The following is a 17,634-nucleotide window of genomic DNA, read 5'->3' as shown; positions in this document are numbered from 1 at the left end:
TGAATTTTCTTCAAAAGTAGCTTCATTCTGTTAAGTTTTAGCAAAATCACTGAAGTGGGTAAACACCAAATAAATTTGATCCATTGTGATTTTTGTTAATTTTTTGTAGTGGAAAAACATAAAATGAAGATTGGATTTTAATTCAATCTCCATCATTATATTGGTCCAGAAAGTACAATGACTATTTGATTTTCTGCTTATTAAAAGGTGATCTGGAACCATATTCCTTGGCCAGCTTATTTTTGTTTCTCCCGAGTCCAGTCTCTAGTTATGCCATAAATTGTTCCTTGGGATCCATGACACAGAATTAAACAGACCTATGGCTCCATATAAATAGGAACGGCAATCTTACAGCGCCTAGCCTGACCACTAATCTATAAAGTACCAAAAATTCAACCTGTACATTTCAGTTTTTGTCTAGATCATAGATGTAATAAATCTACTGTGGTCACCTTCAAGAGTATAAATGCCCAGACATGCAACAATAAATCCCAGTTATGTGCCTAAGTACATGGCACTTTTCAGATCTCTCCTCACAGTCAAAGGAAAACTGATATAATTAGACTCTCAGATATCTCAGACAAGCATTTCTTTGGTCAATTTTGGCACTTTCTCTGTAGGGTATTTATACTTCTAATACCTTTGGGGAAAATGCCATCAGAAGACTTATAATATCTAATGTGCTCTGCGTGCTAACAGTTTTTATTCTTTTTCTTTCATCTGTGCATGGATGCTGATTCTTGGACATGCTAGCTGCTGACTCAAACACTGAGCCACACCCTCTGCTAACAGTGCCTTAAAAAACTTTTGGAGCAACACTGAAGACAGTATTATTTACGGTGTCCATCCCGAAGGACATTTGCATGTGATTTGGAGACTCTGGGTAATACTTGTGTCCCTCTGCACTGTACCCATTTCTCTGAAGGCTTGAAGTACAAAGAAGCAAAGCCTGGAAACAAGACACCCCCACCGCAAGCCTCAACAATACACACACCCACAGCTGAACAGGTGTCCTTGTTACTGTCACACACATCTAAGGAATCGCCTGAGGGCCAACGAAATTTATCTATATAAAAATACTGCTTCTCAAAGGTATATTTAACAGCAGAATATTAAAAAAATCCGAAGGTAATACTGACATTTGACATACATGTATTATAATATTTTCCTCACCCGGAGCAATAAAAGTACATTTGTTATTGCTATTGCTATTGCTTCCTCAGATCCTTTTATTGACATTTCAGCAGGCACATCCTGTGGCGTATGCAGTAAGCCCCAGGTTCTGTGCTTACTCAACTATCCAGAGGACCAGGTCCAAATGCCCAAGGACCATCTCGTACCTGGATTTGAAAACAATGAAACAGGATGCTGATTTGGGTGCCCACATCAGCCCCAATGGACCGATGACGGGCGGGAGGGGGGGGCACACCTCAGAAGCCTCTGCCCCGAGTGATGCAATTATTCCCAGCTCCCTCTTTTCTCTGCTATGATGCACCAGTTGCCATGGTCATTGCCAGCACTCAGAACCTGCAGCTCGGACACACTCTCCTGCAGCAGTCCAGACAGCTCACCTTCCCGGAATACGTGGTAGTAGCGCATGAAGGCCCTGAAATCTGGAGCATCCCGCTGTTCCTTCGCGTAGCTTGGATCTCCTGGTTTGGAATCTGTAGAATTGAATGCAGAAACTCTCCTTAACATTTTTCTGGCAGAAGGATCACTGGTATGGCCTGCATACACACTGCCTCTGGCATCAGTGGTGTCCAGAAAATCGCTGCCCTCCCTCCTACCCTCTCCTCCCTCCAGTCCACTGAAATTCTCTGAAGTGCCTGGTGCTCCCAGGCAGCCCACGTATCTTTGAGAAGATGCGTCTACGAACACCTCATCGAAGTTTGGTTCTTTCCCTGAAAATGGCTCCTGGGGATGGAAGTCTAAGCTAGCATGTCTGGAAGGCTGACGGGACACAGTGCTGTTGGCCCAACCCTCTGTGATTTTCATGGGTCTGGCTCTTTCAATTTGCTTCCTCAGGGTAGATTCATCCAAAGACCTGGAGAAAAACCAGGAGCGAAAAGATTTTCCAAAATTGTTATACAATCCGTTCTCTTCCTCGTCTTCCTTTGAAATATCTTCACAGCAGGTTCTTGCCACTGCCGGCCCATAGTCCATGCTGTGGGACCGCTTGGAATCGCATCTGCCCTTAAAACACACTGCACAGCCGCATGCAGAGCCAGGACTCTGGTAGCCTTGGCTCATGGGACGCTCCCAGGACTGGTGGGATTCCGAAGGCAACCCGGAACAGAGTGCGCGGTTCCAGGGCACAAGCACATCCTGCTTCTCGAAGTGTCGGTTCTTCTGTTCCATTGCCCAAACGTAAATCATCAGTTGGCCTCCAGGAGCTAAGACCCTGGCCATTTCCTTTATCGCTCTAATTCTTCTTTGTTTCGTGGAAAAATGATGGATGACTGAAAAAGAAAAACAGAACAAAACAAAACTTAGATCTCACTGAGCATACTTTATATGCATAAACGCACACATAGTGAAACATTTCCACAGAGAAATGATGCAGTTCTGACCTAGAGTGAGCCTTGTCTTGGTAAACTGGAGAAACATGGGTCTGTGTACTGGCTGGTTTTGTGCATCAACTTCACACAAGCTAGAGTCATCAGAGAGGAAGGAGCCTCAGCTGAGGAACTGCCTAGATGAGATCCAGCTGTAAGGCATTTTCTCAATTAGTGATCAATGGGGGAGGGCCCAGCCCGTGGTGAGTGGTGCCATCGCTGGGCCGCTGGTCCCGGGTTTTATAAGAAAGTGGGCTGAGCAAGCCAGGGGAAGCAAACATTCCTCTACAGCCTCTGCATCAGCTCCTGCTTCTTGGGTCCTGCTTTACTTGAGTTCCTGTCCTGACTTCCTTCAGTGTAAGCCCAAATAAACACTTTCCTCCCCAACTTGCTCTTGGGTCATGGTGTTTCATCACAGCAATGGAAACCCTAACTAAGGCATTCTGGCTTTCAGAGAGACACTGTTTTTGGCTTGGGCAAATTCTATAGAATTGAATAGTTTCTTCAATTCCAGTAAGAAACTTAAAGATATGTGCAAGCTCTCTTCAGCTCCAAAACCCATGGGATTTGATAATTGGACAAATAAGGATAACCAATGTGAGCTACTGAATTATGGAAGGGACATTAAATGAGGCAGTATTCTCTGGTGGAGTCTATAATTCACCGTTTTACTGAATAACTGGTATTTCCATAAAAACAAAGGATGAGCAGCAATAAATCATTGGTATTAGTAATATTAATAAAGCAAATATGATATAGCAAAGGGTTAACTTTTTTTGATACAGGGTTTCTCTGTATTGCTTTGGAGCTTGTCCTGGAACCCATTCTGTAGACCAGGCTGGTCTCAAACTCACAGAGCTCTGCCTGTCTCTGCCTCCCAAGTTCTGAGATTAAAGGCGTGTGCCACCAACGCCCTGCTAAATGTTTTTCTTTAGTTAGATAATGCAAAGAGAAGCCAGGTAAACACAAATTCAAACGCTTACTTAGCATTTCTTAAAGATAATAGCAATTGTGTGGGCTTTATAAAACTGATTTGTAAGTTATTGTTTTACTTTTAATCACTGCAAAGTCAAGCATTTTCTAAGTAGAATCCATCTTTCACTTACATGTATGTGTGTTATTGTGGGTGCATATTATTATTAGCAATAGCTATTGTGCTGTGCTAGGTAAGTAAGGAACCTGGGAGACAGCATGAAAGGCAGACACTCTACCACTGACCTGCACCCACAGTTTTATTAGGCATATTTTCACCAGAAAATGTAGGGAAGTGTTAGTCTATGAGATCCTGGAGGGGTTTAAAACAAGCACTGTGTGAAGAGGAAACACTCTCTTGTCTTTGAAACAGGACCTGTTACATTGATCAGGGAGGAGACTGGCTGCAAGCAAAGCCGAGGGACTCCCTCTTCTGATGTGGCCAGCACTAGCAGAGTGTGGCTGAAACTGCCCTCTTTGTGCTAGCACCATTTAGCTGTTAGCAATGATTTTAAACTAGAGATATCTGAGGCTTGCCTGTCACAGAGATGCAGTGAGTATCTAAAGAGAAAGTCTGATATATATAATGTATGTATGTATACACACACACACACACACACACACATTCAGAGAGATCACTCAGCAATACAATTTATATTATTTTCTATCTTTTTTATTTTTATTATTTTGTGAGTGTGTGCTTGGGTGATTTGCTTGTGAGTATGTATGTACACCATGTTTGTGCAGTGGCCAGGAGGGGGCATTGGATCCTTTGGAACTGGAGTAAGCAACAGTTGTAAGCTGCTATTCACAGTTATGGAGACAGGACACAGCTCCTGGTGAACTGACTTTATAAAGCCCAAAGAGGGGTCCAGGAAACATTAAAACAGAACCGTTTACATACAATAAATCTCTCTTTGGAATAGACTAATAGGTCTTCAATTTTCCAGGATTCTACCCAGTTTCAAAGGGTGTTTGTTTGTATTATGTATGAAACAAAGTCTTCATTCATTTATTGATAAATACAGAAGAATTCAATTTTAATTATAATTGTATGCAGAAAAATGACTCTTAATGTTTTAAATTTATATTTAACAGGGAGTGGATAACAGCTTTTAAAACAAGTATTTATTTTTACTTATGCATATGTACCATGTGTATGCATTGCCTATGGAGGCTAAAATGGTGTTGGATCCTCTGGTACTGGAGTATGCAGTTGTGCCTTCCCAACCTGGGTTATGGGAACCAAACCTGGGTCTTCTGTAAGAGTACCAAGTGTTCTTAGCAGCTGAGCCATCTCTACAGCTCTAAGCCAAATGGTTTGGAGGAAAAAGGTGTTATATGCACACATGTGCATACATGTGCTATATACACACCCATACATACATGTGATATATACACAGGAATACATATTCTGTTAGAAAACACTGTGGTGTCATTATAGTGAAATCTGTCAGAAATGTCATTGCTGAGAAACTTTGCTGACAATTTAAAAATAATTAAAAGAATATTTTTGTTTGTTAATCATAACCACAGCTTACATGCAAAAATAATATTGCATATATGCATTCCATATATATATATATATATATATATATATATATATATATATAGCAATTTCCCTGTGGGGAGCCTACAAAAATAACTTGAATCCAACTTTTGGATTACAGAAGCAAATGTTGACAGCAGATTTCCTTTAACACCCTGTCACATCTTCTATGACTTACTGTTCTTTAACTTTGCAAGTGCGTAGGTCTTGCTAAGCACTCAGAATTTAGGGATTTAGCAGCAAGCAGGTTTTAAAACATTAGTGTCACTGACATTTGGAGCTAAATCATTCTTGTTGTGGGAGAGGTATCCACTTGACAAAGCATGCATACACCTGTCCACTTGTGAGTCCCCCAGAATGTTGCCAGACATAGCTCAATGTCACGGAGAGGAGTTAGAGTTCTACTTCAGAATTGGTGTAAAGTGGGTAGTTGATTTACACCAGTTTATGTTGCTGGATTCTTCCAGACTGTTTGCTGAGCTGCTCTAAAGGCAGGACATGTGTTTCTATTTCGAATCTGCCAGGGAACCACAATGGGGTGTTTAGCCAAGAATGACAGTTGTCGCTCTGTTACTGAGACTCCAAAAGGAAGAAAATAAGGAAAGAAAAAAATATGTCTTCATTTCAAGACAAACAAGAAATGCCAAATATGCAATTCAAAATAGGGAATAAATATATGTGAATGTAAAAGTCTTGAAATTTCTCACAGTGTTATTCTATATGTGAAATATGACTGAAAATAACCTTATCATGTTACCTCATAGCTATAGTTCCCAAAAGTATGTTTGGCTTTTCCACTTAAAGGGCTATTTTTGTTTGGTTTATTTGAGTCAGCACTTCTCTGTGTACTCCAGGTTGACTTCAAACTCATGATGCTCTTGCCTCAGCCTGCACAGGGCTGGGATTATAGATATGTGCCATCGTGTCTATCAAGGGAGCATTTTTAATTGAAAGTGTGTGGTAGTACAATTCTGTGACTCTAACAGAATGCCAAAGACTAGGTAAATTATAATCAATGCCTCTCCTAGGAAAACGGCTGCTCACATCTCTCTCTTGTAACAGCTAACCCATTCCCACCATCAGTTTTCATACATTCAGGAGGGCCTTGGACAATTCTAACATAAGCTGTGGGAGGGTCACAAATGAGAGAGTAGCATGCTCCACTTTCTGTGAGGGAAAGGAATAGCCTTTAAGCTGAGAACAGGGGAGAGTTCTAGAAGAAACAGGAGCATCTCTCAAAAATGGAAAGGCTATCAGCATGCTCCTCTCCCCCATAGTAGCTGAGCTGCACTCAGATAGCCTCATGGAGTTGATAACCAACATGAACAGAAAGAGAGCCAAGTTTCATCCCTTCCTAAACTCTCTTTAATTCCTAGTTCTTTGGGAAAGGACCAAATACAAACCTTTCCCAGCTAAAGATTCTAGCACAGCATGGCATTGTTTGGGTAAAAAAAAAAAAAAAAAAAAAAAAAAAAGGTTTGTTATGTCTGTGTCACTTCAACCCAGACTATGTCACAGGAAGCTGGACTTGGGGAAGTCACTAGGCTCAGATGTCCTCCTGTATGGTTGGATTAGTGCCATCATAAGAGGCCAGCAGGCTTGATATTCAACCTCTGCCATATGGGGAATCAGGAAGTAGAAGAAAAGATGGAGTCACCAGTCTGCCAGTCCTCTTAAGGAACTGGCTCTGGTGGTTCTTTGATGTCAGAGATAAAAGTCTATTGTTTTAAAACACAGCAGTCCATAATGTTTTATTGTAGCAGCCTGCATAGACTGATGCTTACAATGGACCAAATAGTTTCAAGAGCAGGAAGAAAGACCAAACAGGAGAGGTTCCTATGGCAATCACCTTTTACTATTCCTGATCATGTTTACAGAGTTTATAGCTTCAGGGTTACAGACACCCAAGCCTGAATCTTCCCACTATACAAAGATACAGTTCCCCCACCTGAGGAGACCTGACAATCTCTCATCTAGTTCAGGAAGGTATAAGTAGTATTATTCTGTATCTTTTAAGTCATGAATGGTAGTCAGCTTCCATAAGATCACCTTGCTTTGGAAAGTTTGTTCCATCAAAAGGTTAATTTTAAAAACTGTGTCAAGTCAAGCAATTCACTTTGTAAAAGATTTTTAACACTATAAAGAGCTTAACAGAAGATTCTTTTATTTTCTTTCTTTTTTTGTTTGTTTGTTTTGAGACAAGGTCTTACTGTGTAACCTTGGATGTCCTAGAACTCACTATGTACATCAGAGATCTACCTGCTTCTGTCTCCCAATTGCTGAGAATAAATTTATACAACACAATGTTCCAGCTAGAGGGTTCCTTTAATACAGGTCTTCATACCACATACCTGAAGTATAACCAACTCATGCATGGAAAGAGCACTGGGTAAAGGGAGTTCATATATGTGTGCATGTTTCAGGCATGGTATGTTATTGCTGTTATTTTGTTTGCTCTGGCATTGAGATTACTGGGAAGACAGACTCATCAACATCTAGAATTAGGAACACAAAGATGTGATAAAACAATGCAATCTGGGACCAGGTAGGACCTGTCTTTTCCAGGAACTTGAATACCTGTGAGTGACACACCTGTCCAAGGGGTGCTTAGTTCTGGAGTTTTCTGTTAACAAAGGGCACTGTTGTAACCTGTTACTTTCAGTAATATGAGACCTGAATACTCTGCTTTATGTCAGGATAATCTGGTCTGATTTCAATATAGATAAGCATATTTTCAGTGAGTAAAAGCCCTAACATTGTTTATGCAGATAGTAAAAGAAATGGGAACAAACCAGAAGGTTTAAAATTAAGACAACATATATCTCATAAATGTATTAGGCAAGCATCAAATATGTCATGCAGTAGAACATACAAATTAGGTAAAATGCATTGCATAGACTTCTACAAAGAACAGGCATTGAGTCATGTGATTGGCCTGACTGGTTTTTCATGGCAAAGTGTGATTGTGGCCTGGCTGCCTTACCTCCTATGGAGATGATAGCATCGAAGCCCTGGTCCCTAAAGGGGAGATTAAGGTTGTCACATACCATGACTTCACACCCTCTATTCCGGGCAATCTCTACCAGAGGCCCACAGTAGTCACAGCCCAGGGTATGTACTTGGCTATTCACTTTTAGATACTTTCCAGTTCCACAACCTGTAAGAGAAAAGCCTGTATTGCATGACTGTCTTTACTGGAAAATGCAAGATAATTTGTCCTATAACAGCTACAGAAAATTTCTATTAAATGACCAAGACAACACTTCAGCAAATACTTACATAATTTCATAGGGAAAAAAGAGGCAATATGCATGGAATATTTATTGAGGCAGTGCCCATGGGGCTCAACACATCAGCATACTCCAATCACACAAACTGGCCTGTCCCTGGGAAACACAAGCTCCAACATCAAGAAACTGAGGTCGACAGTGAGCAGTCGGTTTCCTTACCTTGATGTATGTACTTCACTTTGTGTGTACATGCTGTGTCAAATATCCACTCCAATGGGTCTTACTGATTTCTGAACTGTGTTAAACAAACTACTGCTAATGACTTTTCAACATCTAGAAGTAGTATGATATATACAATCAAATGTGGTTTTAAATATATGAATGCAATTGAAAAAGAAAGTAGCATCTTTTCACATGTTTTCAGGTTAATGCCAGGTACAGGAATTTCTGTTAGGTCAGTCCATAGTGCTAACAAAGAGTTTAAAAAGGAGACCATTTTGACATTCTTTTCCTAGTGGCAGAGGCTCAAGTACACAGTCAAAGACTGAGGCCAATCAAATCTTATAGTATGATATAGAGTAACATGAATGACAGATTATCTTAAAAACAATAACAACAAAACAAAACAAACAAACAAACAAAAAACTATCTCCTAGAACCTGCCATCAAGTTCTTTTATGAGAGTGGGTCTCACTGTATTGTTCAGGCTGAATTCCTGGGTTCAAATGAGTTTTCCCATTTCAGTCTTCCAAGAAGTTGGTATGCTAGGCACATGCCACTGCATCTGGCTGCTAGTATGACCTTCAGTCTGGAATTCATCCTCTAGGCCCTTGTCAGAGGCATTTGAAGCAATCAAGTGAGCTGATTTTGTATCCACTGGCATTTCTTACTTTGAGATTTTTCTGCAGCCCCAAAATATCAATATTCAATATTAAAATGTAAAGTTTCACTGCTTCTGAATAATGTCAGGGATAGTCTTTAATGACTCTTCCTTAATACATTGTTTTCAAGATGAGGAGACAAGAAAAACAAAGTGAGGGTTCCTTGATGTGACAGTGGAGGGGAAGGGAATAAAATAATAAGCCTTCCAATGCTATTATTTCAATATAAATGGCTGAGATTAGATTCTCATTTTAGATCAAACAGCCACAGTTCCTAATGCTTATGAATAAAAGTGGTTGTTATTTGAAGACAGACACAGGGAAAATATAAATCATATTACATTTCAAAGATGAAGTCCTGCCTGTGTTAAAAATGATGGCCCTATTTTAATAAATCTCTTGAAAATTCATTTCTTCCTTCATTGGCCTAAGATATGCATTTAGAGAAAAGAAAGGGAAAATCTCTTCAAAGATTCTGTTAGGAACATTTTCATAAACCATGACACATAGTGGACTATTCAGAAAACCATCGACAGCAAGGAGGCTCAGTCTTTTCTCTTAGTGCCTAGCACTCTGGTACTGTCCACTCTTTCCGCCCTCATTTCTGGTAGAATCGCTTTGATGATGCAATTGTTCATTTCTAAGTGCACACTCTGAGATGCTGGCAAGGAGAGTGTGTTCACATCGTGAGGAAGTCAGGTCCATCACCAAACCAGTCTTCCCATGATCTCGGATGTATCCTGAGTGTTCATGATACCATGGCAAACCCTAGTCCATACCAGTCATGCTCCCGGTGATGGGGAAAACCACAGAGACAGCTGCCCTAAGATAGTGAGAGATCATGGACTATGGACTGACAGCTAGGGAACCTGCATGGGACCCACTAGACCCATTGAATATGGGTGACATTAGGTGACTTGGTCTGTTGAGGAGAGGGCTCTGCCAGAGGCATCAGGACCTATCCCAGGTACATGAAATAGCTTTTTGGAGCCAATATCCTAGGATGGGATACCTTGATCAGCCTTGGTACAGAGGGAGGGGATTGATCCTGCCTCAACTTGGTATGCCAGACTTTGTTGACTCCCTAAGGAAGGCCTTACCACCTCTGAGGAGTGGAGATGGGGAGGTGTGGGTGAGAGAGGGGGAGGGAGGTGGAACTAGGATTGGTATGTAAAATAAAAAATAAATTTTTAAAAATAAAATCAAATGAACAATCCCTTGCAAAAGCTCATTAACGATACCCATGCCCAGGACTGAAGCGAGACTCCAGAGAGTGTCTGTGTATTCACTATCTTCTCAGTTTTGTACTCTGTGCCACAAAGTGTCTACAGAAGATAACAGCATGGCCCCAGCTCATCAAGACCTTTTAGGTCAAGATGGGTGAATATTTGATGAAAATAACAAAAATGAATATTTTTCTTAGGCTCGTTAGAAAAATACTGCTTGCTTTTTGTGCTTGGAATTGAACCCAGGTCCCCACATTTTCAGACTCATTTCTTGAGTCCAGAGTTGAGGAGCTCTGTCATTGGTCAAGCATAGTCTAGCCATATGGGGATGGTGTTCTTAACTTTTATTTAGCAAATGAAAGACAACCATTGAATCTGAGATTGCTGAGAGATAAAAGGCAAGAGGAATCTTAATTATCAAAGAATCTCTTTTGTACACAAAAATACCATTTTTAGTGCTATTAGGGCAGTTATTTCTGCAGTTAATTATGAGCAGAATCTTGCTGGTCTTTCTTTTACTTTATGAATGAATCTGGGTAATGTCTTCAATTCACACACGGCCCTCCATACTGCATGCAATAGACATACAATGGACCTGCCCATTCTGGGTACACTGCATAACCATGTGGGTTGGTTGTAGTGCTTCCAGGATGTCCTGTTGAAGCACTGACACTCTGATCATTTATGCTGTTCTCTATGTTTCCTTAATCTCTGCCCTGAATGGTATGGGAGCAGACACCTGTAATCTCAGCTGAGACAGGGAGTTGGCGGCTTCAGGCCATCTCGGCTATATAGAGACATTCTTTCACCACAACCCCTCTGCTGTATGTTGTAAACACGATTTGATGATGTTCTCTGCTGGATGTTGTAAACTGATTTGAAAATGTTTGGCTATCTACCTGCCTCTCCTGTCTAGCTATTGTACTTGTACTTTTGCTTGCTACAGACTTATTAAACTCACCCATTCAAGCCATGAGTACAGCTATCATAGATCACTTCTCCAGACCGTGTAAAACAGGGGATGTGAAAGCAGTTTTTCAGTCTTCTTCTATGTTGAGGAAACATGATCATCTTTCTTCCTGTGGGGTGTATGTGGGTGGTGGTGTGTGAGGGGGACCTAGAGGGTAGGGGAGACACACTTTCTATATCCCAACAACTTGATTTTAATTTTTATTAGGATATATCATACAAAGTGAAGGTTTTTCATTCAGACACACCATATACATTGCCCATATTATCCTAACAATTAGCTGAGAATTAGCTATTCCCAGGGGGCTAAATTGAACTAGAGGATGGGTCATAGCTTTCTAATTAAAAACTTTTGTTCAGATTTACAGAGATCATTTACTCAATGATCTACAGATAACAGCAGCCTATGGATCAGAAAAAAGCCGACCACCCTAAAATTATAGCTGTATGGCTTCATCAGCATTCCTGTAAAAGCCTCAGGCTGACAACCCCTAGCTAGGAGGCCTGGTTCTGGAGAAAGTGCCCATCTTTCAATTTTCTACCTTTTTACCAACGTAGTTCTTCCCTTCCTGACCAGCCTTCCCATTTATCAGCTAAATCCGGCACAGTAAAATAGAACTTTCCTTGTCAGAACAACATTATTTCTCCTTTAATTCAATATTAATTTAAAAACGTTCCCTGTATTTTCTAATCTAGCATTGTTGTTTACCGACTTCTTTAAATACATAAATCACATATTATTTAAAGAATCCAAATGTGCAAAAACGCCTTTACCACAGATATAGTTAGTGGTTTGTACAGGAGGATTCAGAGACTATCATTCATCCTATATTTATGGTATCAAAAAATACAGGGGAATTTTGTTTGTTAATGTGGTACCATTAGCCTGGATACTATATATTCAAAGTGGCATGCTTTAAAATATTTGAGAAGTAATTTACATATATGGGTTTAGTTCCAAGAACACTCAATGAAAGAAACCCTTCCAGCACATCCCTTCCTACCAGTTTGCTATGCAATCTTGAACTACTATGTGTGACTGTAAGAGCCTTGTGTCTCTGGGTATGTGAGTTGTTGGATTTCTCTTTCTTGATACACAGATGGTTGTACAGTACACAATCCAACATCTAGTCAAATATTTTAAAGCACACCTTGATTCTCCAACTTTATGCACTCGTTTGTTTATACCCTTTCACCATTTGTCTTGGAGCCTGCTGGTAGTTTTCTTTTTCATCTTTGGATTTATTTCTCTTGTCTAATGAAACCTGGGCATCCCTTAACCAACATATCACCACTTGCTTCATCCCCAGAATCCCCCCACATCCCTGTTCTACTTCTCTAAACTTCATTTTTGTGAATTCAACATTTTTAGGTCTCATATCCAATTGAGATCATAATGTAGCCTTTGTCTTGCTTTGTCTGACTCATTTCACTCAGCATATGGTCTTCTGTGCTCATGCATGCCACAAAGGACAGGATTTGGGACTTTATGCTAACTTTGAAAAGTGTGCCATAGAGTAAGAAAAATTTCTTTCTCCCATACTCTGGCTGTGGACAGGGTCACGGTGAGAGTCACATTAGCATATTCCTCCAGCATCCCAACAATTTGTTTTGAATTGTCACCTGCACAAAGTCACTGTACATGTGAATCACATCTCTCTCTCTCTCTTAAGGATTTATTTATTTATTATGTATACAGTGTTCTGCCTGCATGTTACCCTGCAGGTCAGAAGAGGGCACCAGATCTCATTACAGATGATTGGGAGCCGCCACGTAGTTGCTGGGAATTGAACTCAGGACCTCTGGAAGAACAGTGAGTACTCTTAACCTCTGAGCCACCTCTCCAGCCCTGTGAATTACATTTCTGTACATTTCTATTAGAAGTGTTGTGGATATATTACTTAGTTTGCTTTCTGATCTTTAGACTTTATATATTCAACTAGATTTTCTTAAAACCTTTTAAATTTTATGGGATCAAAGTTATTAGTACAGCCTTTGTACACTACTGATTCTGTATCCTCTGCTCTTCTATCTGCTAAACTTGATTCTTAGCCCTAAAGTCAGCCTTCATACCACTTGCATGGTCATCTAGGTATATACACTATATAGCAACAAAAATGTCTGAGTTATTGTAGTTTTCATATTATTGTCAGCAAAGAAAATCAAAGTGGAGTAATTGGTTCTGGACACTTAAAATGAGTTGTCAGGCCCTACTGAGCCATCCATGTATCAGGCTTATGACAGGCGAACTTTTGAACCGAAATCTCTGGTACCCACCCAGGTTCATGCTGACCCCCTGATCTGATGCCAACCACACTTTTCTGGGAGTAAACCTGCCAGCTTTGTAAACATTTATAAAAACCACACCTTCCTCTCTTCCGCTAAACTGCCCAGAAACAGAATGTGCCTAATTCTTTTCTTGCACACTGTTCCCGCATCAGTCACAAGTCATGGCAAACAGAGGTGTAATTGGCAACTTCCTCACAGTTTACTTTTTAAGTGTTTACTTTTTAAGATGTGCCCCTCCTCCCTTAAGCATTATTGTGTTCATAGGTAGTTCATGGATAGATATGGTGTCTGTGGGCAGAATATGTAAGACAATGCTTTGTTCAGGCATGAGTATAATGCATTGACTGAGGATTGGATGTTAACAAATCAGAAATATACAGTGAGCAAGACATCCTTACTGTGACTGGGTTACCTTACTCAGGATGGTTTCTTCTAGTTCCATCCATTTGCATGCGAATTTAAAGATTCCATTGCCCCTCACCCCCCACTGAGTAGTACTCAATTGTGTAAATGTACCACATTTTTTCTGTCAGTTCTTTGGTTGGGAGGTATCTAGGTTGCTTCCAGGTTCTGGATGTTACAAACAATGCTGCTATGTTGAATATCTGTCCTTGTTATATGAAAGTATATGCCCAAGAATGGAATTGCTAGATCCTGAGGTAGACTGCTTCCCATTGTCCTGAGAAACCGCCATACTGATCTCCAAAGTGGCAGTACAGCACAAGTGTGCACTCCCACCAGCAGTGGAGGAGTGTTCCCCTTTCTCCACATCCTCTCCAGCATGAGTCCTCATTGGTGTTTCTAATTTTAGCCATCCTGGCAGGAGCAAGATAGTATCTCAGAGTTGTTTTGATTTGCATTTCCCTGATGGCTAAGGATGTTGAGCACTTTCTTAAGTGTCTTTCAGCCATTTTAGATTCCTCCATTGATAATTCTCTATTTAGTTCTGTATCCCACTTTTTAATTGGATTTTTTGGTGTTTTGTTGACTAGTTTCTTGAGTTCTTTGTATATTTTGGAGATCAGCCCTCTGTCAGATGTGGGGTTGGTGAAGATCTTTTCCAATTCTGTGAGCTGCCACTTTGTCTTGTTGACTGTGTCCTTTGCCTTACAGAAGCCTCTCAGTTTTAGGAGGTCCCATTTATTAATTGTCAATCTCAGTGTCTGTGCTGCTGGAGTTACGTTCATGAAGTTGTCTCCTGTAGCAATTCATTCAAGGGTACCTTCCACTTTCTCTTCTAAGAGGTTCAGTGTGGGTTGGATTTATGTTGAGGTCTTTGATCCATTTGAACTTAAGTTTTATGAATGGTGATAGGTATGGATCTATCCGAAGTCTTCTAAAAGTCAGCATCCAATTATGCCAGCACCATTTGTTGAAAAAACTTTCTTTTTTCCATTGTATAATTTTAGCTTCTTTGTCAAAAATCAGGTGTTCGTAGGTGTGTGGCTTAATATCTGGATTTTCAATTCGATTCCATTGGTCTACCTGTCTATTTTAGTGCCAATACCAAGCTGTTTTCAGGACTATAGCTCTATAATGGGGCTTGAAGCCAGGGATAATGATGCCTCCAGAAGTTCTTTATTGTACAGGGTTGTTTTGGCTGTCCTGTAATTTTTGGTTTTCCATATAAAGTTGAGTATTCTTTCAAGGTCTGTGAAGAATTGTGCCAGTACTTTGATGGGGATTGCATTGAATGTGTAGATTGTTTTTTTTGCAAGATTGCCATTTTTACCACGTTGAATCTACCTGTCCAAGAGCATGGGAGATCTTTCCATTTTCTGGTATCTTCTTTAATTTCTGTCTTCAAGCATGGTATGTACTCACTCATATATGTATATTAGACATAGAACAAAGGATTGTCAGCCTACAATTCACACCTCCAGAGAAACTAGGAAACAAGGAGGACCCTAAGAGAGAAATGCATGGTCCCCTGAAGAAGGGGAAAGGGACAAGAGCCCATGAACAAATAAATTGGGAGCATGGGGGGGGGATAAGAAAAAGAAGGGGAGAAGAGAAGCAGGGAGGAAAACAAGAGGGACCAGGAAGACTGAATCAGGGTAGGAATAGTGGAGAGCAAGAAAAGAGTAACCATAATAGAGGGAGCCAGCATAGGTTTAAAGAGAAATCTGGCACTAGGGAAATGTACAGAGATCCACAAAGATGACCCCAACTAAGAATGTAGGCAGTAGTGGAGAGGCCACCTTTGATGCCCTCCCCAATAATGAGATTGATGACTACCTTATATAGCATAATAGAGCCTTCATCCAGTAGCTAATGGAAGAAGAAGCAGACACTCACAGCTAAAAACTGAGCCATACAGTGAGTTGGTGTTCAGTATGGCATGTACTTCTTCCCAGACGGAACTCCTCACACCCTTTGTCAATATATCCTCTGTCAAATGCTCTGTCCACACAGCAGTTTCTCCCATCAATGTTAAGGGTGCTGTCAACTTAGGCTAAGAATGAGTAACTACAGACTTAAGATTCTTTTGGGCACAGCAAGCTTGTGATTCCTGGAAAGCAGAGTTAGTGGGAAGTAGAAATCCAACCACACCTTAAATCTTAGTCTTAAACTAAGTTGTGGCTTACCACTTCTCAGTTCAGAGAGATGCTAAGCTGAGGTCCTTCAGGTAAATCAGTGATTATGGAAGCACTACCCAATTAAAGATAATGCCCTAACAATTTGATGCCTGCAAATAAGGGGAGGGACTTATCGGGGTGTAAGGGTGTAAGACTTCATTCATGATCTCGTGAGTCTGTCTCTTTCATAGACATAGATGGGACACCTCAAAATGAGGCAAGTATCCAAAACACACCTTACATATGTGAAAGTTTCTAAATTGAAAACAGCTAATGTCGCATCATTTCCATCCTTTTTTATTCCATCTGTGATGTTTGATTTTAATGGAGGATGTGCATAAAGGCCCAGAATAGATCATTGCTTTCTGGGAATATAGGTTGGGGATGTCTCCTGCTTGATGACTTGTGATGATAAGAATTTTTGCTATAAAGTAAATGTTCTAGAGACTAGCCTGCTGCTAACACAGCATCCCATTTCTTGTTAGAATGAAAATGAGATATGAATGACAAGGATAAGTGCAACTGGGTACACATCAGACCACACATAGCAAAACAAAAGTTTGGGTACCAATGTCAGCGATGAGGCTGCCAGGCTTCTGGTCCTGCAGGAACTGGCGGACTCTTGGCCAGGCTTTGCTCTGCAGGTCACTGAAGTAGGGGGCAGTGTTCTCATACACATCGTGCACATGCTGCTTCTCCAGCTGGACAGCTTCAGGATCCATCCTAGGTAAAGCAGGGCCAACAGAGGTAGGCAGATAAGAGACTAATGAAACCTTCACTGGAGCCTCAGGATCATCATCATAAAATTAGTAAGTGGCTAGTGTTCATCTGCTCACTTCCCCCTCTCAGAAACCAATGGTTTGGGGATAGTTTAATCATAGTTAAGTTTCTACACAGAATCAATTCTTCATTTTGGAAGCATGGCCAACATTAGTATGGAATGGTTTCATTTGAAAGAAGTCCTATGTAATGCTAGGTAGATTTTTCTTTTTTTAAATTTTGTAACAGTAAGCTACCACTCCAAACAAGAAGCCACATGAAGTTAGGGAGATGGCTCACTTGGTAGAGTATGAAGATGGAGATGCTCAGACCCTTGAGGGCTCCCTAGCCCATCAACCTAGCCTAACTAGCAAGTGGCAAGGATAGCATCTGAGGAATGACAACTGAGGACAATCTCTGGCCTACACACACACACACACACACACACACACACACACACACTGTGTGGGGACACTTCATGAATTCTACCCTTTTAATGTACTTGGATTCCAATAATTTTTCTGTGTATGCTGGTTCTTCTTGAATAAATATCTCTTGACCCAAGTTATTTCAACAGTCAGCCAACAGATTTCCTGGAACTTCATTTATTTATTTATTTAAAAAG

The 17,634-nt window shown here is 40.6% G+C and overlaps 1 protein-coding gene across 1 annotated transcript; it reads right to left on the bottom strand.

Annotated features, from left to right (window-relative positions):
- Positions 1-1,211: 1,211 nt before the first annotated feature.
- On the bottom strand, positions 1,212-16,972 carry Trmt9b (tRNA methyltransferase 9B (putative)). Its single transcript, XM_051182284.1, has 3 exons — positions 16,819-16,972; positions 8,060-8,233; positions 1,212-2,459 (listed from the first exon to the last, which is right to left on the bottom strand). Exons 1-3 carry the CDS (start codon positions 16,970-16,972, stop codon positions 1,459-1,461), a joined length of 1,329 nt encoding a protein of 442 aa, XP_051038241.1. The 3' UTR covers positions 1,212-1,458.
- Positions 16,973-17,634: the final 662 nt, after the last annotated feature.

Source organism: Phodopus roborovskii, unplaced genomic scaffold (assembly GCF_943737965.1).
Source record: "Phodopus roborovskii unplaced genomic scaffold, PHOROB, whole genome shotgun sequence".
In the NCBI taxonomy this organism is placed as follows: domain Eukaryota; kingdom Metazoa; phylum Chordata; class Mammalia; order Rodentia; family Cricetidae; genus Phodopus; species Phodopus roborovskii.
This window is presented reverse-complemented; position numbering and strand designations above follow the sequence as displayed.